The sequence below is a fragment of the Oncorhynchus clarkii genome, chromosome 9 (assembly GCF_045791955.1).
Source record: "Oncorhynchus clarkii lewisi isolate Uvic-CL-2024 chromosome 9, UVic_Ocla_1.0, whole genome shotgun sequence".
Classification (NCBI taxonomy): Eukaryota; Metazoa; Chordata; class Actinopteri; order Salmoniformes; family Salmonidae; genus Oncorhynchus; species Oncorhynchus clarkii.
This window is the reverse complement of record NC_092155.1, coordinates 66,382,557-66,409,137: the sequence shown is the minus strand read 5'-3', so window position 1 is coordinate 66,409,137 and position 26,581 is coordinate 66,382,557. Positions and strand designations below refer to the sequence as shown.

Genomic DNA, 26,581 nt, shown 5'->3' with positions numbered 1-26,581 from the left:
GTTTACAGTAGGGTAGGCCTAACCTACAAGTTTGTTATGCTCATCGGTAATGTTATTCAGAAGATGTATTGGTGAAAATTTGTCATACTTTATGTAGTAAAATAATTGGCTAAAAATAATAATACCAAAATTAATAATAAAAATAACAACAATAATATTATTATTAACAATAAGAATATTTCTAAATCAACGGCATATTTTATATTTGATTGAGACCACATTATTGTCAAATAGGTTTCATTCCCTTCCAAAGAATTAATGTAGGCAAAAATGTTCAAATATCGGATCCGAATGTTTTTCAACGAACTGAAAGTGCTGGTTTTTATGCGAGACGATTCGAGACAGCCCGACAGATCCGACGCAGATAGACCGTCCAGCATGCGGGGTCTAGGGATGGGCGGCTGCGGCTGGCCTCCCTTTGTGGACTGCTCCTCCCGGGATGACGAGGAGGAGTATTACGGGACGGAACCTCGACCTCGGAGCCTGGGCTTTGAGGAGAAGGACCCCAAACTGCAAGTGGGCATGGATACCGTGTCGCTCACCAGCACCGCAAGCAGCCTGCGCTGTCGTATCTGCTTCCAGGGCCCAGAACAGGTACTGTCCGAGATAGATACATGCTCCTCCTTCACGTTGTCCTGCTTTTCGCGCCACAACACAACACTGCTCAATTGAACCATAGGCAATAGCCCTATGCTGTCCATGGTGCTGAATGTTAGTGCACCTATAGACCTGTAGTTAAACCTATATGCCCTGGCTATATTTTGACCAGTTGCGAGTTGGTGTGTTCTGTGTTGACAAATTGATTTGGTTGAGAAAATACTGACAACTATTATTTGTATTGTAGTACTCATTGTGGATTATCGCATGACTGATGTCACGGTCCACGTGTAAACGTGATTAATAATTGGCCTGGCAATGAACTTGTAACGAATGGCAGAAGAGCATAAAAAGACTGGCACGCAGGCTTGTTTGTGGGCCTATAAGCCAAGGAAAGTATAGGCATGCAGAACAATGAACGAATCTTTGGTCCTCAGCCAAAACTTGACACAACAGATGTGCAGAACCAGTACAGCCTGGCTGAGCTGGATAATCATGGTCTTGAGATAATTGTATATGGTGTACGTGCCACTGGAGCACAGATGGAAATCACCACTTAATCACTTTATTAGATTTGATGTTTGTCATAGTGTTAATACAATATACAGTAGGTGCTAATTTATAGCATCTGTAAATTCAATGGGATGTTGCAGAAATGAGAAACCATAGAAAAGAACAGGCCGTTTTTTTACACCTGTAATTGAACCTTAAAGGCCCAGTGATTTATATATACACTGAGGGTACAAAACAGTAAGAACACCTGCTCTTTACATGACAGACTGACCAGGTGAATCCAGGTGAAAGCCATGATACCTTATTGCTGGCACTTGTTAAATCCACTTCAATCAGTATAGATGAAGGGGGGCACACAGGTTAAATGATTATTTGTAAGTCTTGAGACAATTGAGACATGGATTGTGTGCCATTCAGAGGAAGAATGGGCAAGAAAAAATATTTTCTATTAACCCCTCCCCACTCAGACCCCTCCCAGACAGTCCTATAGCAACATTCTTGCTTGAGAAAATGCTCTTTGCTAAGAAGCTGTTTTTGTTTCTTTTCACCATTTTAATTGAAAACAATCACAGTAAGTACTATATTGTTACCCAAGAATGATTTGATATTGAGAAAAAAATGTCTTTAAGTATTAAAGACACATTTATCTGTTACCTGGCTCTGGCCAGTTGTACCACATTGTCTGGTTCTCAGGCTAGTTGATCGGGCCTTCAGTGAATAGACTATGAAGCACAGGCAAACACACATATTCAGAAAACATTTAAAAGTGATTTAAAAGTAGCATCAATCTTCTTTAGATTGAAAATGATATTAACCTCTCTTTCAGAACCGCTTTCTACCACTTCGATTGAATGATTACTTGGAGGATCACTGGAAAGTCCATGATCAGATGAATTTAGGCTTTTCTGAGAGCAAACTCCATATAAGGAAGGAGTATGTTAAAAGCACTGTGTGTTCCACTGCATTTTTTAGTAAGATGCCCAAATAATAATTTCTAGGTGAATGAAACAAGTTGAGCTAATTTTAAGTTGAATTTTTGCCTACATTTTCTCAAGTTAGAGATTGGGCCAACTATTTTTGTTGTTGTTCAGGTAACCGAAGTTGAGTAAACATTAAAAAAAGGCTGTGGAACCAGTTGCTTAATAATAATTAGTTGAAACAACTAGACCATTTTTTACAGTGATGACCTATTATCTTAGACCCCGCAACTTTGTCACTTAGTTGTTATTTCATTATTTAAGTGCGTCACAACAGGGGACAGAGTCATGTCCCTGTCAGATAGTCTGGGTAGCCATTTGGTTAGATGTTCAGGAGTCTTATGGCTTGGGGTTAGAAGCTGTTTAGAAGCCTCTTGGACCTACACATGGCGCTCCGGTACCACTTGCTATATGGTAGCAGAGAGAACAGTCTATGACTAGAGTGGCTGGAGTCTTTGAAAATTTTTAGGGCCTTCCTCTGAAACCGCCTGGTATAGAGGTCCTGGATAGGAGGAAGCTTAGCCCCAGTGATGTACTGGGCCGTACGCACAACCCTCTGTAGTGCCTTGCGGTCGGAGGCCGAGCAGTTGCCATACCAGGCAGTGATGCAACCAATGCTCTCGATGGTGCAGCTGTAGAAACTTTTGAGGATCTGAGGACCCATGCCAAATCTTTTCAGCCTCCTGAGGGGGAATAGGTTTTGTCGTGCCCTCTTCACGACTGTCTTGGTGTGTTTGGACCATGTTAGTTTGTTGGTGATGTGGACACCAAGGAACTTGAAGCTCTCAACCTGCTCCACTACAGCCCTGCCGATGAGAATGGGGGCATGCTTGGTCCTTCTTTTCCTGTAGTCCACAATCATCTCCTTTGTCTTGATCACGTTGAGGGGGAGGTTGTTGTCCTGGCACCACACGGCCAGGTCTCTGACCTCCTCCCTATAGACTGTTTCATTGTTGTCTGTGATCAGGCCAACCACTGTTGTGTCATTGGCAAACTTAATGATGGTGTTGGAGTTGTGCCTGGCCGTGCAGTCATGAGTGAACAGGGAGTACAGGAGGGGGCTGAGCACGTACCCCTGAGGGGCTCCCGTCTTGAGGATCAGCGTGGCGCATGTGTTGTTACCTACCCTTACCACCTGGAGGCGACCCTTCAGGAAGTCCAGGATCCAGTTGCAGAGGGAGGTGTTTAGTCCCAGGGTCCTTAGCTTAGTAATGAACTTTGAGGGCACTATGGTTTTGAACGCTGAGCTGTAGTCAATGAATACCATTCTCTCATAGAAATTCCCATTAAAGTCAATATGGGTGATGGGTGAAGGGGTATGAGGCATATAAATATAATCTAGTTCTGTGTTCTGAGGAGCTATGCCCGTTCTAGAATGACTATTCTATTTCTATGTGTGCACCACCACCAACCATTCCACTTGACTCACTGGTGTACACAGCTAGCTTCAGTATTGGCTGTGTCAGAGTCTTATATTTTGAATAGAAGCCAAATGTAAGGCTCTGGGCAAAGCCTGGCAGCATTTGCTTCAAACTGGCTGGGTTCCTGGATGGATGGGTTGGGTGTGTGGGTGGGAGGATGGATGGATGGATGGATGGGTGGTTCGGCATACTGGATTACTTTTACCTGGATTGACATTTTACTGTACAACAAGTGTTTGTTTAAGTTTTATTCAGTTCCTCATATTCTGCTGATATTATTTTAATGTCTTTATAATGTCAGCCCAGTTGTTATAACTTCTTTATAATGTCAGCCCAGTTATTATAATGTCTTAATAATGTCAGCCAAATTATTATATTGTCTTTGTAATGTCAGACAAGTTATTATAATGTATTTTTATTGCCATCCCAGTTATGATAACTTCTTTATAATGTCATCCCAGTTATTATAAATTCTTTATAATGTCAGCCCAGTTATTATAATGTCTTTATATTGTCATCCAAGTTATTATTGCGCCTTTAAAATGTCGGCCTTGTTATTACAATGTTTTATAATTTCATCCCAGTTATTATAACTTCTTTATAATGTTAGCCCAGTTATTATAACTTCATTATCATGTCAGCCCAGTTATTATAATGTCTTAATAATGTTAGCCCAATTATTATAATGTCTTTATAATGTCAGCCCAATTATTATAATGTCTTTATAATGTCAACCCAGATATTATAACTTCTGTATAATGTCAGCCCAGTTATTATAATGTCTTAATAATGTCAGCCCAATTATTATAATGTCTTTCTAATGTCAGCCCAGTTATGATAATGTCTTTCTAATGTCGGCCTAGTTCTTACAACGTCTTTAGAATGTCAGCCCGGTTAGTATAATGTTTTTATAATTTCAAACCCAGTTATAGTAACTTCTTTATAATGTCAGCCCAGTTATTATAACTTCTTTACATTGTCAGCCCAGTTATTATAACATCTTTATAATGTCAGCCCAGTTATTATAGTCTTTATAATGGCAGCCCAGTTATTTTATTGTCTTTATATTGTCACCCCAGTTATTTTAACTTCTTTATAATGTCAGCCCAGTTATTATAACTTCTTTATAATGTCAGCACAGTTATTATAATGTCTTTCTAATGTCGGCCCAGTTCTTACAACGTCTTTATAATGTCAGCCCAGTTATTATAACTTCTTTATATTATCAGCCCAGTTATTTTAATGCTTTTATAATGTCAGCCCAGTTTTTATAATGTCTTTATAATGTCACCCCAGTTATTATAATGTCTTTATAATGTCAGCCCAGTTCTTATCACTTTTTTATAATGTCAGCCCAGTTATTATAACTTCTTTGTAATGTCAGCCCAGTTATTATAAGTTCTTTATAATGTCAGCCCAGTTATTATAACTTCTTTATAATGTCAGCACAGTTATTATAACTTCTTTATAATGTCAGCCCAGTTATTTTAACTTCTTTATAATGTCAGCCCAGTTATTTTAACTTCTTTATAATGTCAGCCCAGTTATTATACCTTCTTTATAATGTCAGCACAGTTATTATAACTTCTTTCTAATGTCGGCCCAGTTCTTACAACGTCTTTAAAATGTCAGCCCAGTTATTATAATGTTTTTATAATTTCAACCCAGTTATAGAAACTTATTTATATTGTCAGCCCAGTGATTATAACTTCTTTATGTCAGCCCAGTTATTATAGTCTTAATAATGTCAGCCCAGTTATAATAACTTATTTTTAATGTAAGCCCAGTTATGATAACGTCTTTATAATGTCAGCCCAGTTATTATAACATATTTTTAATGTCAGCCCAGGTATTATTACTTCTTTATAATGTCAGCCCAGTTGTTATAACTTCTTTGTAATGTTAGCCCAGTTATTAGAACCTCTTTATAATGTCATCCCAGTTATTCTAACTTCTTTATAATGTCAGCCCAGTTATTATAACTTCTTTATAATGTCAGGCCAGTTATTATAACTTCTTTATAATGTCGGCCCAGTTATTATAACTTCTTTATAATGTCAGCCCAGTTATTATAACTTATTTATAATGTCTTCCCAGTTATTATAACTTCTTTATCATGTCAGCCAAGTTATTATAACATCTTTATAATGTCAGCCCAGTTATTATAACGTCTTCATAATGTCATCCCAGTTATGATAACGTATTTATAATGTCAGCCCAGTTATTATAACTTCTTTATAATGTCTTCCCAGTTGTTATAACTTCTTTATAATGTCAGCCCAGTTATTATAACATCTGTATAATGTCAGCCCAGTTATTCTAACGTCTTTATTATGTCAGCCCAGTTATTATAACTTCTTTATATTGTCATCCCAGTTATTTTAACATCTTTATGTCAGCCCAGTTATTATAATGTCTTTGTAATGTCAGCCCAGTTATTATAATGTCTTAATAATGTCAACCCAGTTATTATAACTTCTTTACAATGTCAGCCCAGTTATTATGTCTTTCTAATGTCGGCCCAGTTCTTACAACGTCTTTAGAATGTCAGCCCGGTTATTATAATGTTTTTATAATGTCAACCCAGTTATTATAACTTCTTTATATTGTCAGCCCAGTTATTATAACATCTTTATAATGTCAGCCCAGTTATAATAGTCTTTATAATGGCAGCCCAGTTATTTTATTGTCTTTATAATGTCAACCCAGTTATTATAACTTCTTTGTAATGTCAGCCCAGTTATTATAACTCTTTATATTGTCACCCCAGTTATTATAACTTCTTTATAATGTCAGCCCAGGTATTATAACTTCTTTATAATGTCTCCCCAATTATTATAACTTCTTTGTAATGTCAGCCCAGTTATTATAACTCTTTATAATGTCAACCCAGTTATGATAACATATTTATAATGTCAGCCCAGTTATTCTAACGTCTTTATAATGTCAGCCCATTTATTATAACTTCTTTATATTGTCATCCCAGTTATTTTAACATTTTTATGTCAGCCCGGTTATTATAGTCTTTATAATGTCAGCCCAGTTATTATAACTTCTTTATAATGTCATCCCAGTTATTATAACTTCTTTCTAATGTCGGCCCAGTTATTTTAACTTCTTTATCATGTCAGCCCAGTTATTATAACTTCTTTATAATGTCAGCACAGTTATTATAATATCTTTCTAATGTCGGCCCAGTTCTTACAACGTCTTTAGAATGTCAGCCCAGTTATTATAATGTTTTTATCATTTCAACCCAGTTATAGAAACTTCTTTATACTGTCAGCCCAGTTATTTTAACATCGTTATGTCAGCCCAGTTATTATAGTCTTAATAATGTCAGCCCAGTTATTATAACTTCTTTATAATGTCAGCCAGTTATTATAACGTCTTTATAATGTAAGCCCAGTTATTATAACTTCTTTATAATTTCAGCCCAGTTATTTTAACTTCTTTAGTATGTCAGCCCAGTTATTATAATGTATTTTTCTGTTAGCCCAGATCTTATAACTTATTTTTTATGTCAGCCCAGCTGTTATAACTTCTTTATAATGGAAGCCCAGTTATTATAATGTCTTAATAATGTCAGCCCAATTATTATAATGTCTTTATAATGTCAACCCAGTTATTATAACTTATTTATAATATCAGCCCAATTATTATAATGTCTTTAAAATGTCAGCCCAGTTATTATAATGTCTTTATAATGTCAGCCCAGTTGTTATAACTTCTTTATAATGTCAGCCCAGTTATTATAACTTCTTTATGATGTCAGCCCAGTTATTATAACTTCTTTATAATGTCAGTCCAGTTACTATAACTTCTTTATAATGTCAGTCCAGTTACTATAACTTCTTTATAATGTCAGCCCAATTATTATAATGTCTTTATAATGTCAGCCCAGTTATTATAACATCTTTATAATGTCAGCCCAGTTATTTTAACTGCTTAATAATGTCATCCCAGTTATTAAAACGTATTTCTTAAGTCAAACCAGTTTTTATAACGTCTTTATAATGTCAGCCCAGTTATTATAATGTATTTTTATGTCAGCCCAGTTCTTATAACTTCTTTACAATGTCAGCCCAGTTATTAAAACTTCTTTTTTATGTCAGCCCAGTTGTTATAACTTATTTCTAATATCAGCCCAGTTATTATAATGTCTTTCTAATGTCAGCCCAGTTATTATAATGTCTTTATAATGTCAGCCCAATTATTATAATGTCTTTAAAATGTCAGCCCAGTTATTATAACTTCTTTGTAATGTCAGCCCAGTTATTATAACTTCTTTGTAATGTCAGCCCAGTTATTATAAGTTCTTTATCATGTCAGCCCAGTTATTATAAAAAAAATTATAATGTCAACCCAGTTATTATAACTTATTTATAATATCAGCCCAGTTATTATAACTACTTTATAATGTCAGCAATGTTATTATAACTTCTTTATAATGCCAGACCAGTTATTATAACTTCTTTATCATGTCAGCCCAGTCATTATAACTTCTTTATGATGTCAGCCCAGTTATTATAACTTCTTTATAATGTCTTCCCAGTTATTATAACTTGAATATCACATCAGCCCAGTTATTATAACTTCTTTATAATGTCTTCCCAGTTATTATAACTTCTTTATCATGTCAGCCAAGTTATTATAACATCTTTATAATGTCAGCCCAGTTATTATAACGTCTTTATAATGTAAGCCCAGTTATTATAACTTCTTTATCATTTCAGCCCAGTTATTTTAACTTCTTTAGTATGTCAGCCCAGTTATTATAACTTCTGTATACTGTCAGCCCAGTTATTATAACTTCTTTATAATGTCAGCCCAGTTATTATAACTTATTTGTAATGTCAGCCCAGTTATTTTAAGTTCTTTATCATGTCAGCCCAGTTATTATACATTTTTTATAATATCAGCCCAGTCATTATAATGTATTTTTCTGTTAGCCCAGATCTTATAACTTCTTTATAATGGAAGCCCAGTTATTATAATGTCTTAATAATGTCAGCCCAATTATTATAATGCCTTTATAATGTCAGCCCAGTTGTTATAACTTCTTTATAATGTCAGCCCAGTTATTATAACTTCTTTATGATGTCAGCCCAGTTATTATAACTTCTTTATAATGTCAGTCCAGTTACTATAACTTCTTTATAATGTCAGCCCAATTATTATAATGTCTTTATAATGTCAGCCCAGTTATTATAACATCTTTATAATGTCAGCCCAGTTATTTTAATGCTTTTATAATGTCAGCCCAGTTTTTATAACGTCTTTATAATGTCAGCCCAGTTATTATAATGTATTTTTATGTCAGCCCAGTTCTTATAACGTCTTTATAATATTAGCCCAATTATTATAATGTCTTTATAATGTCAGCCCAGTTATTATAACTTACTTATAATATCAGCCCAGTTATTATAATGTCTTAATAATGTCAGCCCAATTATTATAATGTCTTTAAAATGTCAGCCCAGTTATTATAATGTCTTTATAATGTCAGCCCAGTTGTTATAACTTCTTTATAATGTCAGCCCAGTTATTATAATGTTTTAATAATGTCAGCCCAGTTATTATAGCGTCTTTATAATGTCAGCCCAGTTATTATAATGTTTTTATAATGTCAGCACAGTTATTTTAACTTCTTTATTATGTCAGCCCAGTTATTATAAGTTATTTATCATGTCAGCCCAGTTATTATAACTTCTTTATAATATCAGCCCAGTTATTATAACATCTTTATATTGTCACCCCAGTTATTTTAACTTCTTTATAATGTCAGCCCAGTTATTATAACTTCTTTATAATGTCAGCACAGTTATTATAATGTCTTTCTAATGTCGGCCCAGTTCTTACAACGTTTTTAGAATGTCAGCCCAGTTATTATAATGTTTTTATAATTTCAACCCAGTTATTATAACATCTTTATATTGTCACCCCAGTTATTTTAACTTCTTTATAATGTCAGCCCAGTTATTTTAACTTCTTTATAATGTCAGCCCAGTTATTATAACTTCTTTATAATGTCAGCCCAGTTATTTTAATGTCTTTATATTGTCACCCCAGTTATTTTAACTTCTTTATAATGTCAGCCCAGTTATTATAACTTCTTTATATTGTCACCCCAGTTATTAAAATGTTTTTATAATGTCAGCCCAGTTATTATAACTTCTTTATAATGTCAGACCAGTTATTATTTCTTTATAATGTCAACCCAGTTATTATAAAGTTTGTATAATGTCAGCCCAGTTTTTTAAAAATCTTTATAATATCAGCCCAGGTATTATAATGTTTTTATAATGTCAGCCCAGGTCTTATAACTTCTTTATAATGTCAGCCCAGTTATTATAACTTCTTTATAATGTCAGCGCAGTTATTATAACTTCTTTATAATGTCAGGCTAGTTATTATAACTTCTTTATAATGTCGGCCCAGTTATTATAACTTCTTTATAATGCCAGCCCAGTTATTATAATTTCTTTATAATGTCTTCCCAGTTATTATAACTTCTATATCACGTCAGCCCAGTTATTATAACTTCTTTATAATGTCTTCCGGGTTATTATAACTTCTTTATCATGTCAGCCAAGTTATTATAACTTCTTTATAATGTCAGCCCAGTTATTATGACATCTTTATCTTGTCAGCCCAGTTATTATAACTTCTTTATAATGTCAGCCCAGTTATTATAACTTTTTTATAATGTCAGCCCAGTTATTATAACTTCTTTATAATGTCAGCCCAGTTATTATAATGTTTTAATAATGTCAGCCCAGTTATTTTAACTTCTTTATAATGTCAGCCCAGTTATTATAACTTCTTTATAATGTCAGCCCAGTTATTATACGTTCTTTATAATTTCAGCCCAGTTATTATAATGTTTTTATAATGTCAGCCCAGTTATTATAATTTCTTTATAATGTCAGCCCAGTTATTATAACTTCTTTATAATGTCAGCCTAGTTATTTGAACTTCTTTATAACGTCAGCCCAGTTATTATAATGTTTTTATAATGTCAGCCCAGTTATTATAATGTTTTTATAATGTCAGCCCAGTTATTATAATGTTTTTATAATGTCAGCCCAGTTATTATAACTTCTTTATAATGTCAGCCCAGTTATTATAACTTCTTTATAATGTCAGCCCAGTTATTATAATGTTTTTATAATGTCACCCCAGTTATTATAACTTCTTTATAATGTCAGCCCAGTTATTATAACTTCTTTATAATGTAATCCCAGTTATTATAATGTTTTTATAATGTCAGCCCAGTTATTATAACTTCTTTATAACGTCAGCCCAGTTATTATAATGTTTTTATAATGTCAGCCCAGTTATTATAACTTCTTTATAATGCCAGCCCAGTTATTATAATTTCTTTATAATGTCTTCCCAGTTATTATAACTTCTATATCACGTCAGCCCAGTTATTATAACTTCTTTATAATGTCTTCCGGGTTATTATAACTTCTTTATCATGTCAGCCAAGTTATTATAACTTCTTTATAATGTCAGCCCAGTTATTATGACATCTTTATCATGTCAGCCCAGTTATTATAACTTCTTTATAATGTCAGCCCAGTTATTATAACTTTTTTATAATGTCAGCCCAGTTATTATAACTTCTTTATAATGTCAGCCCAGTTATTATAATGTTTTAATAATGTCAGCCCAGTTATTTTAACTTCTTTATAATGTCAGCCCAGTTATTATAACTTCTTTATAATGTCAGCCCAGTTATTATACGTTCTTTATAATTTCAGCCCAGTTATTATAATGTTTTTATAATGTCAGCCCAGTTATTATAATTTCTTTATAATGTCAGCCCAGTTATTTAACTTCTTTATAATGTCAGCCTAGTTATTTGAACTTCTTTATAACGTCAGCCCAGTTATTATAATGTTTTTATAATGTCAGCCCAGTTATTATAATGTTTTTATAATGTCAGCCCAGTTATTATAATGTTTTTATAATGTCAGCCCAGTTATTATAACTTCTTTATAATGTCAGCCCAGTTATTATAACTTCTTTATAATGTCAGCCCAGTTATTATAATGTTTTTATAATGTCACCCCAGTTATTATAACTTCTTTATAATGTCAGCCCAGTTATTATAACTTCTTTATAATGTAATCCCAGTTATTATAATGTTTTTATAATGTCAGCCCAGTTTTTATAACTTCTTGTTAATGTAATCCCAGTTATTATAATGTTTTTATAATGTCAGCCCAGTTATTATAACTTCTTTATAATGTAATCCCAGTTAATATAATGTTTTTATAATGTCAGCCCAGTTATTATAACTTCTTTATAATGTCAGGCTAGTTATTATAACTTCTTTATAATGTCGGCCCAGTTATTATAACTTCTTTATAATGCCAGCCCAGTTATTATAATTTCTTTATAATGTCTTCCCAGTTATTATAACTTCTATATCACGTCAGCCCAGTTATTATAACTTCTTTATAATGTCTTCCGGGTTATTATAACTTCTTTATCATGTCAGCCAAGTTATTATAACTTCTTTATAATGTCAGCCCAGTTATTATGACATCTTTATCATGTCAGCCCAGTTATTATAACTTCTTTATAATGTCAGCCCAGTTATTATAACTTTTTTATAATGTCAGCCCAGTTATTATAACTTCTTTATAATGTCAGCCCAGTTATTATAATGTTTTAATAATGTCAGCCCAGTTATTTTAACTTCTTTATAATGTCAGCCCAGTTATTATAACTTCTTTATAATGTCAGCCCAGTTATTATACGTTCTTTATAATTTCAGCCCAGTTATTATAATGTTTTTATAATGTCAGCCCAGTTATTATAATTTCTTTATAATGTCAGCCCAGTTATTATAACTTCTTTATAATGTCAGCCCAGTTATTTGAACTTCTTTATAACGTCAGCCCAGTTATTATAACTTCTTTATAATGTCAGCCCAGTTATTAAAATGTTTTTATAATGTCAGCCCAGTTATTATAATGTTTTTATAATGTCAGCCCAGTTATTATAATGTTTTTATAATGTCAGCCCAGTTATTATAACTTCTTTATAATGTCAGCCCAGTTATTATAACTTCTTTATAATGTCAGCCCAGTTATTATAATGTTTTTATAATGTCACCCCAGTTATTATAACTTCTTTATAATGTCAGCCCAGTTATTATAACTTCTTTATAATGTAATCCCAGTTATTATAATGTTTTTATAATGTCAGCCCAGTTATTATAACTTCTTGTTAATGTAATCCCAGTTATTATAATGTTTTTATAATGTCAGCCCAGTTATTATAACTTCTTTATAATGTAATCCCAGTTAATATAATGTTTTTATAATGTCAGCCCAGTTATTATAACTTCTTTATAATGTCAGGCTAGTTATTATAACTTCTTTATAATGTCGGCCCAGTTATTATAACTTCTTTATAATGCCAGCCCAGTTATTATAATTTCTTTATAATGTCTTCCCAGTTATTATAACTTCTATATCACGTCAGCCCAGTTATTATAACTTCTTTATAATGTCTTCCGGGTTATTATAACTTCTTTATCATGTCAGCCAAGTTATTATAACTTCTTTATAATGTCAGCCCAGTTATTATGACATCTTTATCATGTCAACCCAGTTATTATAACTTATTTATAATATCAGCCCAGTTATTATAACTACTTTATAATGTCAGCAATGTTATTATAACTTCTTTATAATGCCAGACCAGTTATTATAACTTCTTTATCATGTCAGCCCAGTCATTATAACTTCTTTATGATGTCAGCCCAGTTATTATAACTTCTTTATAATGTCTTCCCAGTTATTATAACTTGAATATCACATCAGCCCAGTTATTATAACTTCTTTATAATGTCTTCCCAGTTATTATAACTTCTTTATCATGTCAGCCAAGTTATTATAACATCTTTATAATGTCAGCCCAGTTATTATAACGTCTTTATAATGTAAGCCCAGTTATTATAACTTCTTTATCATTTCAGCCCAGTTATTTTAACTTCTTTAGTATGTCAGCCCAGTTATTATAACTTCTGTATACTGTCAGCCCAGTTATTATAACTTCTTTATAATGTCAGCCCAGTTATTATAACTTATTTGTAATGTCAGCCCAGTTATTTTAAGTTCTTTATCATGTCAGCCCAGTTATTATACATTTTTTATAATATCAGCCCAGTCATTATAATGTATTTTTCTGTTAGCCCAGATCTTATAACTTCTTTATAATGGAAGCCCAGTTATTATAATGTCTTAATAATGTCAGCCCAATTATTATAATGCCTTTATAATGTCAGCCCAGTTGTTATAACTTCTTTATAATGTCAGCCCAGTTATTATAACTTCTTTATGATGTCAGCCCAGTTATTATAACTTCTTTATAATGTCGGTCCAGTTACTATAACTTCTTTATAATGTCAGCCCAATTATTATAATGTCTTTATAATGTCAGCCCAGTTATTATAACATCTTTATAATGTCAGCCCAGTTATTTTAATGCTTTTATAATGTCAGCCCAGTTATTATAACTTCTTTATAATGTCGGCCCAGTTATTATAACTTCTTTATAATGCCAGCCCAGTTATTATAATTTCTTTATAATGTCTTCCCAGTTATTATAACTTCTATATCACGTCAGCCCAGTTATTATAACTTCTTTATAATGTCTTCCGGGTTATTATAACTTCTTTATCATGTCAGCCAAGTTATTATAACTTCTTTATAATGTCAGCCCAGTTATTATGACATCTTTATCATGTCAACCCAGTTATTATAACTTATTTATAATATCAGCCCAGTTATTATAACTACTTTATAATGTCAGCAATGTTATTATAACTTCTTTATAATGCCAGACCAGTTATTATAACTTCTTTATCATGTCAGCCCAGTCATTATAACTTCTTTATGATGTCAGCCCAGTTATTATAACTTCTTTATAATGTCTTCCCAGTTATTATAACTTGAATATCACATCAGCCCAGTTAGTATAACTTCTTTATAATGTCTTCCCAGTTATTATAACTTCTTTATCATGTCAGCCAAGTTATTATAACATCTTTATAATGTCAGCCCAGTTATTATAACGTCTTTATAATGTAAGCCCAGTTATTATAACTTCTTTATCATTTCAGCCCAGTTATTTTAACTTCTTTAGTATGTCAGCCCAGTTATTATAACTTCTGTATACTGTCAGCCCAGTTATTATAACTTCTTTATAATGTCAGCCCAGTTATTATAACTTATTTGTAATGTCAGCCCAGTTATTTTAAGTTCTTTATCATGTCAGCCCAGTTATTAAACATTTTTTATAATATCAGCCCAGTCATTATAATGTATTTTTCTGTTAGCCCAGATCTTATAACTTCTTTATAATGGAAGCCCAGTTATTATAATGTCTTAATAATGTCAGCCCAATTATTATAATGCCTTTATAATGTCAGCCCAGTTGTTATAACTTCTTTATAATGTCAGCCCAGTTATTATAACTTCTTTATGATGTCAGCCCAGTTATTATAACTTCTTTATAATGTCAGTCCAGTTACTATAACTTCTTTATAATGTCAGCCCAATTATTATAATGTCTTTATAATGTCAGCCCAGTTATTATAACATCTTTATAATGTCAGCCCAGTTATTTTAATGCTTTTATAATGTCAGCCCAGTTTTTATAACGTCTTTATAATGTCAGCCCAGTTATTATAATGTATTTTTATGTCAGCCCAGTTCTTATAACGTCTTTATAATATCAGCCCAATTATTATAATGTCTTTATAATGTCAGCCCAGTTATTATAACTTACTTATAATATCAGCCCAGTTATTATAATGTCTTAATAATGTCAGCCCAATTATTATAATGTCTTTAAAATGTCAGCCCAGTTATTATAATGTCTTTATAATGTCAGCCCAGTTGTTATAACTTCTTTATAATGTCAGCCCAGTTATTATAATGTTTTAATAATGTCAGCCCAGTTATTATATTGTCTTTGTAATGTCAGACAAATTATTATAATGTCTTTATAATGTCAGCCCAGTTATTATAGCGTCTTTATAATGTCAGCCCAGTTATTATAATGTTTTTATAATGTCAGCACAGTTATTTTAACTTCTTTATTATGTCAGCCCAGTTATTATAAGTTATTTATAATATCAGCCCAGTTATTATAACATCTTTATATTGTCACCCCAGTTATTTTAACTTCTTTATAATGTCAGCCCAGTTATTATAACTTCTTTATAATGTCAGCACAGTTATTATAATGTCTTTCTAATGTCGGCCCAGTTCTTACAACGTTTTTAGAATGTCAGCCCAGTTATTATAATGTTTTTATAATTTCAACCCAGTTATTATAACATCTTTATATTGTCACCCCAGTTATTTTAACTTCTTTATAATGTCAGCCCAGTTATTTTAACTTCTTTATAATGTCAGCCCAGTTATTATAACTTCTTTATAATGTCAGCCCAGTTATTTTAATGTCTTTATATTGTCACCCCAGTTATTTTAACTTCTTTATAATGTCAGCCCAGTTATTATAACTTCTTTATATTGTCACCCCAGTTATTAAAATGTTTTTATAATGTCAGCCCAGTTATTATAACTTCTTTATAATGTCAGACCAGTTATTATTTCTTTATAATGTCAACCCAGTTATTATAAAGTTTTTATAATGTCAGCCCAGTTTTTTAAAAATCTTTATAATATCAGCCCAGGTATTATAATGTTTTTATAATGTCAGCCCAGGTCTTATAACTTCTTTATAATGTCAGCCCAGTTATTATAACTTCTTTATAATGTCAGCGCAGTTATTATAACTTCTTTATAATGTCAGGCTAGTTATTATAACTTCTTTATAATGTCGGCCCAGTTATTATAACTTCTTTATAATGCCAGCCCAGTTATTATAATTTCTTTATAATGTCTTCCCAGTTATTATAACTTCTATATCACGTCAGTCCAGTTATTATAACTTCTTTATAATGTCTTCCGGGTTATTATAACTTCTTTATCATGTCAGCCAAGTTATTATAACTTCTTTATAATGTCAGCCCAGTTATTATGACATCTTTATCATGTCAGCCCAGTTATTATAACTTCTTTATAATGTCAGCCCAGTTATTATAACTTTTTTATAATGTCAGCCCAGTTATTATAACTTCTTTATAATGTCAGCCCAGTTATTATAATGTTTTAATAATGTCAGTCCAGTTATTTTAACTTCTTTATAATGTCAGCCCAGTTATTATAACTTCTTTATAATGTCAGCCCAGTTATTATACGTTCTTTATAATTTCAGCCCAGTTATTATAATGTTTTTATAATGTCAGCCCAGTTATTATAATTTCTTTATAATGTCAGCCCAGTTATTATAACTTCTTTATAATGTCAGCCCAGTTATTTGAACTTCTTTATAACGTCAGCCCAGTTATTATAATGTTTTTATAATGTCAGCCCAGTTATTATAATGTTTTTATAATGTCAGCCCAGTTATTTTAATGTCTTTATAATGTCAGCCCAGTTATTATAACTTCTTTATAATGTCAGCCCAGTTATTATAACTTCTTTATAATGTCAGCCCAGTTATTATAATGTTTTTATAATGTCACCCCAGTTATTATAACTTCTTTATAATGTCAGCCCAGTTATTATAACTTCTTTATAATGTAATCCCAGTTATTATAATGTTTTTATAATGTCAGCCCAGTTATTATAACTTCTTGTTAATGTAATCCCAGTTATTATAATGTTTTTATAATGTCAGCCCAGTTATTATAACTTCTTTATAATGTAATCCCAGTTAATATAATGTTTTTATAATGTCAGCCCAGTTATTATAACTTCTTTATAATGTCAGGCTAGTTATTATAACTTCTTTATAATGTCGGCCCAGTTATTATAACTTCTTTATAATGCCAGCCCAGTTATTATAATTTCTTTATAATGTCTTCCCAGTTATTATAACTTCTATATCACGTCAGCCCAGTTATTATAACTTCTTTATAATGTCTTCCGGGTTATTATAACTTCTTTATCATGTCAGCCCAGTTATTATAACTTCTTTATAATGTCAGCCCAGTTATTATAACTTTTTTATAATGTCAGCCCAGTTATTATAACTTCTTTATAATGTCAGCCCAGTTATTATAATGTTTTAATAATGTCAGCCCAGTTATTTTAACTTCTTTATAATGTCAGCCCAGTTATTATAACTTCTTTATAATGTCAGCCCAGTTATTATACGTTCTTTATAATTTCAGCCCAGTTATTATAATGTTTTTATAATGTCAGCCCAGTTATTATAATTTCTTTATAATGTCAGCCCAGTTATTATAACTTCTTTATAATGTCAGCCCAGTTATTTGAACTTCTTTATAACGTCAGCCCAGTTATTATAACTTCTTTATAATGTCAGCCCAGTTATTAAAATGTTTTTATAATGTCAGCCCAGTTATTATAATGTTTTTATAATGTCAGCCCAGTTATTATAATGTTTTTATAATGTCAGCCCAGTTATTATAACTTCTTTATAATGTCAGCCCAGTTATTATAACTTCTTTATAATGTCAGCCCAGTTATTATAATGTTTTTATAATGTCACCCCAGTTATTATAACTTCTTTATAATGTCAGCCCAGTTATTATAACTTCTTTATAATGTAATCCCAGTTATTATAATGTTTTTTATAATGTCAGCCCAGTTATTATAACTTCTTGTTAATGTAATCCCAGTTATTATAATGTTTTTATAATGTCAGCCCAGTTATTATAACTTCTTTATAATGTAATCCCAGTTAATATAATGTTTTTATAATGTCAGCCCAGTTATTATAACTTCTTTATAATGTCAGGCTAGTTATTATAACTTCTTTATAATGTCGGCCCAGTTATTATAACTTCTTTATAATGCCAGCCCAGTTATTATAATTTCTTTATAATGTCTTCCCAGTTATTATAACTTCTATATCACGTCAGCCCAGTTATTATAACTTCTTTATAATGTCTTCCGGGTTATTATAACTTCTTTATCATGTCAGCCAAGTTATTATAACTTCTTTATAATGTCAGCCCAGTTATTATGACATCTTTATCATGTCAGCCCAGTTATTATAACTTCTTTATAATGTCAGCCCAGTTATTATAACTTTTTTATAATGTCAGCCCAGTTATTATAACTTCTTTATAATGTCAGCCCAGTTATTATAATGTTTTAATAATGTCAGTCCAGTTATTTTAACTTCTTTATAATGTCAGCCCAGTTATTATAACTTCTTTATAATGTCAGCCCAGTTATTATACGTTCTTTATAATTTCAGCCCAGTTATTATAATGTTTTTATAATGTCAGCCCAGTTATTATAATTTCTTTATAATGTCAGCCCAGTTATTATAACTTCTTTATAATGTCAGCCCAGTTATTTGAACTTCTTTATAACGTCAGCCCAGTTATTATAACTTCTTTATAATGTCAGCCCAGTTATTAAAATGTTTTTATAATGTCAGCCCAGTTATTATAATGTTTTTATAATGTCAGCCCAGTTATTATAATGTTTTTATAATGTCAGCCCAGTTATTATAACTTCTTTAAAATGTCAGCCCAGTTATTATAACTTCTTTATAATGTCAGCCCAGTTATTATACTGTTTTTATAATGTCACCCCAGTTATTATAACTTCTTTATAATGTCAGCCCAGTTATTATAACTTCTTTATAATGTAATCCCAGTTATTATAATGTTTTTATAATGTCAGCCCAGTTATTATAACTTCTTGTTAATGTAATCCCAGTTATTATAATGTTTTTATAATGTCAGCCCAGTTATTATAACTTCTTTATAATGTAATCCCAGTTAATATAATGTTTTTATAATGTCAGCCCAGTTATTATAACTTCTTTATAATGTCAGCCCAGTTCTTATAACTTCTTTATAATGTCAGCCCAGTTATTATAACTTCTTTATAATATCAGCCCAGTTATTATAATGTTTTTATAATGTCTGCCCAGTTATTATAACGTCTTTATAATGTCAGACCAGTTATTATTTCTTTATAATGTCAGCCCAGTTACTATAATGTTTTTATAATGTCAGCCCAGTTATTATAATGTCTTTATCATTTCAGCTCGTTTAATATAACGTTCATGACTTACGTGTAAGTAGCTCCTCTCCCCCACTCAAATCGGTATGTGGTTAGTCAATGAATGTATCTTATAATAACACGTTTATAACAAGCGAGACAGGGGGGAATTCAATGATGAAGGTACAATACAGCTGTTTTTATCTCAATATCAAATTATTTCTGGGTAACAATGAAGTACCTTACTGTGATTTTTTTTCCATTAAAATGGCCAAAAATGTAGCTAGGACATTCTGGGACAGTTGTGGCTGCTGAGGAGAGGATGGCTCATAATAATGGCTGGAACGGAGCAAATTGAAAGGCATCAAACACATAGAATGTGTTTAATGTGTTTGATACCATTCCACATGTACTGAAATTTCAGGTGGTCTTTTCAAGAGCTCTTACACTAAAAGGACATTATCATAATTTTCACAATTTTACAGTATTATTCCAACCTCCTAGTGTGGAAATACATACATCACACAGGAAAATCACTTGTTTGACATCACTGGGCCTTTAAAACTGGAAAATATCGTTTTGTCTAATTGTCGTCCCCCTGTCCAGAAGCAGGGTTCCTGGTTACTTAGGGAGGAATAAACATGGCTTAAATGAGCCACTCCATTTGTGATTGGAAATAAAGAAAAGGATTTGGGATGTAATTATTTCTGCAGTGAGTGTAGTTTCTAATATTGCACTATTAAATATAATTTTCATGAGTCATCAGGGACTATGGCCTTATCTCAATTTAATTTGGTCAACTCCTACCGTCCTCTCTCGTCTCCTTTTGAAAAATGTCAAAGGTAATCGAGGAGAGGTGTTGAGGAGAGGGAAAGTGGACAAAATAGTGCTTGTATGAAATTAGACCGTCTCCATGCCTTATCCAAGAAGAATAGCTGCTGCCTTTGCAAAAGCTAGTGGGAAATCCAAATAAACAAATAACCACTCACACATCGTCAGGCAAATTACGTTTACAGGGGTGGATCCCAAAAGAAGTGTGTAAAGTAATAAAAACAAATTAAGTTTGTTGTGCAAGTTGTCGGTCCAGTGTGGCTTAGTTGGTAGAGCATGCCATTTGAAATGACAGGGTTGTGGGTTTGATTCCCACGGGGGACCAGTACAAATTAACATTTATGCTCTGGATAAGAGTGTCTGCTATTTGACAAAAAATTAAAAAATGCAAGACAACCAACCAACTTAATTAGTGAGGGTAGTTTCTAATATTCCAATATTGCAAAGGGAGAGAAGCCTCGGGATGCAGCCTGACTTCCTTCCCATCTCACCAGATGGGATGTTTGCTGTAGATGCTGCTAGCAATTAATAGGAAACAGCATTCAGAGGAATGACTGGGCTACACTTTTAAAGCCCAATCCAGCCAATTGATGTCAAAATCAAATAATTTCTGGGTAACAATGAACTACCTTACTGTAATAGATTTCCATTAATTAAAATGAGCAAAACATTTTAGCAACTCAAAAATATTTCTCAAGCAAACAATTTGCTAGGACTGAGTGGTCTTGAGTGTGGAGGTTGAAACTGAAAACTGATAACTCCCACTAGCTTTTGCAGAGGCAGCAGCTATTCTTCTTGGATAAGGCGTGGAGACGGGATAATTCCCTAGGTTTGAACTCTTTTTGTTATTGGTCCTGTAAACCTGCTGATTACAAGGTCCTGTGTATATTGTATTTTCAACAATCATGAAACAACACTGATAAAATTTGTTCACACGTTTACAGTGTTAGTTTTATCATCTGTTGTACAATATAATACACTGCTCAAAAAAATAAAGGGAACACTTAAACAACGCAATGTAACTCCAAGTCAATCACACTTCTGTGAAATCAAACTGTCCACTTAGGAAGCAACACTGATTGACAATACATTTCACATGCTGTTGTGCAAATGGAATAAACAACAGGTGGAAATTATAGGCAATTAGCAAGACACCCCCAATAAAGGAGTGGTTCTGCAGGGGGTGACCAGACCACTTCTCAGTTCCTTTGCTTCCTGGCTGATGTTTTGGTCCCTTTTGAATGCTGGCGGTGCTTTCACTCTAGTGGTAGCATGAGACGGAGTCTACAACCCACACAAGTGGCTCAGGTAGTGCAGCTCATCCAGGATGGCACATCAATGCGTGCTGTGGCAAGAAGGTTTGCTGTGTCTGTCAGCGTAGTGTCCAGAGCATGGAGGCGCTACCAGGAGACAGGCCAGTACATCAGGAGACGTGGAGGAGGCCGTAGGAGGGCAACAACCCAGCAGCAGGACCGCTACCTCCGCCTTTGTGCAAGGAGGAGCAGGAGGAGCACTGCCAGAGCCCTGCAAAATGACCTCCAGCAGGCCACAAATGTGCATGTGTCTGCTCAATGAGGGTGGTATGAGGGTCCGACGTCCACAGGTGGGGGTTGTGCTTACAGCCCAACACCGTGCAGGACGTTTGGCATTTGCCAGAGAACACCAAGATTGGCAAATTCGCCACTGGCGCCCTGTGCTCTTCACATATGAAAGCAGGTTCACACTGAGCACATGTGACAGATGTGACAGAGTCTGGAGACGCCGTGGAGAACGTTCTGCTGCCTGCAACATCCTCCAGCATGACCGGTTTGGCGGTGTGGGGTGGCATTTCTTTGGGGGGCCGAACAGCCCTCCATGTGCTCGCCAGAGGTAGCCTGACTGCCATTAGGTACCGAGATGAGATCCTCAGACCCCTTGTGAGACCATATGCTGGTGCGGTTGGCCCTGGGTTCCTCCTAATGCAAGACATTGCTAGACCTCATGTGGCTGGAGTGTGTCAGCAGTTCCTGCAAGAGGAAGGCATTGATGCTATGGACTGGCCCTCCCGCTCCTCAGACCTGAATCCAATTGAGCACATCTGGGACATCATGTCTCGCTCCATCCACCAATGCCACGTTGCACCACAGACTGTCCAGGAGTTGGCGGATGCTTTAGTCCAGGTCTGGGAGGATAACCCTCAGGAGACCATCCTCCACCTCATCAGGAGCATGCCCAGGCATTGTAGGGAGGTCATACAGGCACATGGAGGCCACACACACTACTGAGCCTCATTTTGACTTGTTTTAAGGACATTACATTAAAGTTGGATCAGCCTGTAGTGTGGTTTTCCACTTTAATTTTGAGTGTGACTCCAAATCCAGACCTCCATGGGTTGATACATTTGATTTCTATTGATCATTTTTGTGTGATTTTGTTGTCAGCACATTCAACTATGTAAAGAAAAAAGTATTTACTAAGAATATTTCATTCATTCAGATCCAGGATGTGTTATTTTAGTGTTCCCTTTATTTTTTTGAGCAGTGAATAAAACAGGAAAAACAGGGGAAACAGAATTTTGGCTGCACTGGGACTTTAACTTCAGCCCTTTTAGATGTGTGTAAATAGGCACATACATAACTGTTTAAACGTTTCTACAATGCTCAACATTCTCCCTGTTCCTCAAGAGTCAGTCTGTTGAAAGGGCAATGTTTGCTGCAGGTGCTGCAGTAGGGCCTGTATTGATGGAGTTCACTGAGAGTCTGTCTCTGCATTCCAAATGGAAACCTATTCCCGACATAGTGCAATACTTTGACCAGAGTCCTATGTGTCCTAGTCAAAAGTTGTGCACTATAAAGGGAATAGACCGCCAATTTGAGACACGTACTATGTTAACAGTAGGCTCACCTCCCATTCACCTGCCTGCACTTCAAATCTCTGTGCACCCCTGCCAATGTTGCTGGGTCCTAATAGGCTCGTTCTGGCCAACAGGCCACAATCAAGATGGGTGCATGCATTGATCTACTAATGATTCCTAGATATTAATCATTTTAGCACTAATGATTCCTAGACATGAATCATTTAGCAATAATGATTCCTAGACATGAATCATTTGAGAACTAATGATTCCTAGACATTCATAATTTTAGCACTGATTCCTAGACATTCATAATTTTAGCACTAATGATTCCTAGACATTCATAATTTTTGCACTAATGATTCCAAGACATTAATCATTTGTGCACTAGTGATTCCTAGACATTAATCATTTGACCTCTAATGATTCCTAGACATTCATAATTTTAGCACTAATGATTCCTAGACATGCATAATTTTAGCTTAATGACTCCTTAATGACACCAATCATTTTAGCACTATTGATTCCTTCACAGACATAATTTTAGCACTAATGATTCCAAGACATTAATCATTTTAGCATTGATGAGGAGTAACGAAACAACCTCGGCATTTAGCTACATACGGACGTTTTCAGCACTTACTTTTTAAGAAGGAAGTTAGCCAACATTTACTAAGGTGGAAATCATGGAAGAGGAGGAAGATACTCTATTTAATAATGAATAGTTGCTTTCCGACAGTTTCAAAGTCTACATTAAGTGGGAGGATTGTGATGTTGAGTTAAGGTCCCACAACCTGTGTGGACCCACTCATCGTCCTCTTCCTGAGTGTGCCAGACAGACATACACCAAACCAGTAGCTTCGGAGAGACATTGAAGGCTATCCATAATCCAATATTTTTTTTATTTTTTATATATATATTCAATTCAGAAATAACTTATGGTATGTTATGCCACGTCAGAACATTGACTTGAATAGGAATATCTGTTCTAGTAATTCTGTTTCTACCCCTCTGTCTCCTGCAGGGAGAGCTGCTGAGCCCGTGTCGCTGTAAGGGCTCTGTGCGCTGCACCCACCAGCCCTGCCTCATCCGCTGGATCAGCGAGAGAGGCTCCTGGAGCTGTGAGCTGTGCTACTTCAAGTACCATGTTCTGGCCATCAGCACCAAGAACCCACTGCAGGTACCTTTCCTCAGCCTGTCCAACCCCTCATTCTCTGGGACTTACTCTCTGGACAGAATCAGACCCTAACTCCTAGGTACTTCATGCGGTACAATACGGTAGTAGCTACACCTTGCCAACTGCATGATATTCGCCATATTGCTCACACCTATCCTTTCAGATCTACACAAGTGTCTAAGGGGTAGGGGCTAGGGGTCTGTCTCATCCACTCCAGTCGTATTTTCATTGTGCACCAGGTCTACTCTCATCTCAAATTAATTAATATTTTTTCTAGTAGCCACAGATCTTATCTCACAGTTTTCTGCTAATGCATCGATTTAAACAATGCACAATACCGCAATCAGGAGTATGCAGTGCTCTGCTCAGGTGCACCAGTCTAGGCATTACAGTTACTCACTTTGCTAGAACAAATCGTGGGCACTCACAATGATGGTGTGAGGACTGGACTTCACCATATTGTCCCTTTCTTACTGTCCCTGTCTTTGCCCTTGTGGCTGTTCTGTTCAGTGGCAGGCCATCTCCCTGACGGTGATTGAGAAGGTCCAGATTGCTGCCATCATCCTGGGCTCCCTGTTCCTCATCGCCAGCATCTCCTGGCTCATCTGGTCGTCCCTCAGCCCCTCGGCCAAGTGGCAGCGTCAGGACCTGCTCTTCCAGATCTGCTACGGCATGTACGGCTTCATGGACATCGTGTGCATCGGTGAGGGGGATGAATCATGTGAATCTGGACCGTTGGCATAGTCACACAAATTCTCATACACAGGCCCATGAACACACACACATGCACGCAGGCAGGCAGGCAGGCAGGCAGGTAGGCATGCACAAAGATGCACGCAGGCATGCAGGCAGGCAGGCAGGCATGCACACACATGCACTCAGGCAGGCAGGCATGCACACGCACAGACACGCACACACACGTAAATCTTTGCAGATAGATTTGTTTTGTGTGAAATGGTGCATTGCCAACCTGAAAACAGATGGTACTAGCTTTGTATCTGCACTGTGTGGTTATGCCAAATGCCAGTTATATATACTAGTGCTATAGTATTTGGCTGATTCTTACATATTAGTTGCTGGACGTATGTCATGCAAAAGCCTTTAAAAGCATTAGATATCTTGCCTTTCCCATATCTGTAAAAATAAAAAACTCTCTCTCTTCCCAGGCCTTATAATCCACGAGGGCTCATCAGTGTACCGAATATTCAAGCGATGGCAGGCTGTCAATCAGCAGTGGAAAGTATTGAACTATATAAAAGCCAATGACTTGGGGGACCCTCTGAGTAGCAGTAAGGGTGGGGGTCGGGGCTCACGAAGTAACTCCCATGGCCTGGGTAGTGGCAGCAGTGGGAGACGGAACCGGAGGTTCAGGACTATTCTGGACCACCACTGTGGCTACACCATCCTGCACATCCTCAGCCAGCTACGGCCCCACAACCCACGCTTTGGCTCCACGGCCAACCGGGAGGTGGTGATGAGGGTGACAACGGTATGAGACTGAACGTGGAAGGGCTGGAAGAAAAGACTAAAGCTGGGTATCGTGTTTTCTTTTTTAATCTAGCCAGTTCTTTCAAGTGATTCTGTCAACACCATTGAGGAACTGGATTTCAATACCCAGCCCAGGGAAGGACATGTACAGACAAGACCATGTCTCGCACTGCAGTCAAGCTACTGTGATATTGTAACGACCATTGCCATGCTAGGCTCATCATGATTCCTCCCAAATGGATTTATCCTACTGGAGCAGTGGTTTGCCCTGAAACAACAACAGACAGAACATGCTGAACTATGAGGATCTTTCCAGGAGTTTGTTTAGAGGTGCGCATTTGTAATAATTGAAGAACTGATATTATGAGCTACGTTAAACATGCAAGGCTTTATAACAACGCAATCCAAGGTGAGAACAGATATTTTTCCGGACAATTTCAGGATGCACAAAGATTATTTTATCTTTAATGTATTTTCTCCGGCGTTTTTTGGTATGATTTCCATTTTACTCATTTCAATTTTTTTTGGTGGCAGTATGATTTAAAGAGATACCTGAAACTCCTTATGCCACGCCAAACATTAACAAACTCTGAATAATAATTAATTTACGAGTTTTGCAGTTCTGAAATATTGCTGTAGATAATGATGATTAGGCTACA

At 34.7% G+C, this 26,581-nt stretch overlaps 1 protein-coding gene across 1 annotated transcript; it reads left to right on the top strand.

The window, feature by feature from the left end:
* Window positions 1–230: 230 nt before the first annotated feature.
* Window positions 231–26,056, top strand: LOC139416787 (E3 ubiquitin-protein ligase MARCHF9-like). The gene is made up of 4 exons (XM_071165855.1): window positions 231–594; window positions 24,282–24,437; window positions 24,945–25,137; window positions 25,601–26,056. Exons 1-4 carry the CDS (start codon window positions 271–273, stop codon window positions 25,927–25,929), a joined length of 1,002 nt encoding a protein of 333 aa, XP_071021956.1. The 5' UTR covers window positions 231–270; the 3' UTR covers window positions 25,930–26,056.
* The last annotated feature ends 525 nt before the right edge of the window (window positions 26,057–26,581 follow it).

Excerpts from the sequence above, each read along its gene's own strand:
- LOC139416787 (XM_071165855.1), top strand. The coding sequence starts at position 271 with ATGTTCAAATATCGGATCCGAATGTTTTTCAACGAACTGAAAGTGCTG. Across the intron at positions 595-24,281 it reads GCTTCCAGGGCCCAGAACAG|GGAGAGCTGCTGAGCCCGTG; the intron begins GTACTGTCCGAG and ends TGTCTCCTGCAG. Across the intron at positions 25,138-25,600 it reads CATGGACATCGTGTGCATCG|GCCTTATAATCCACGAGGGC; the intron begins GTGAGGGGGATG and ends CTCTCTTCCCAG.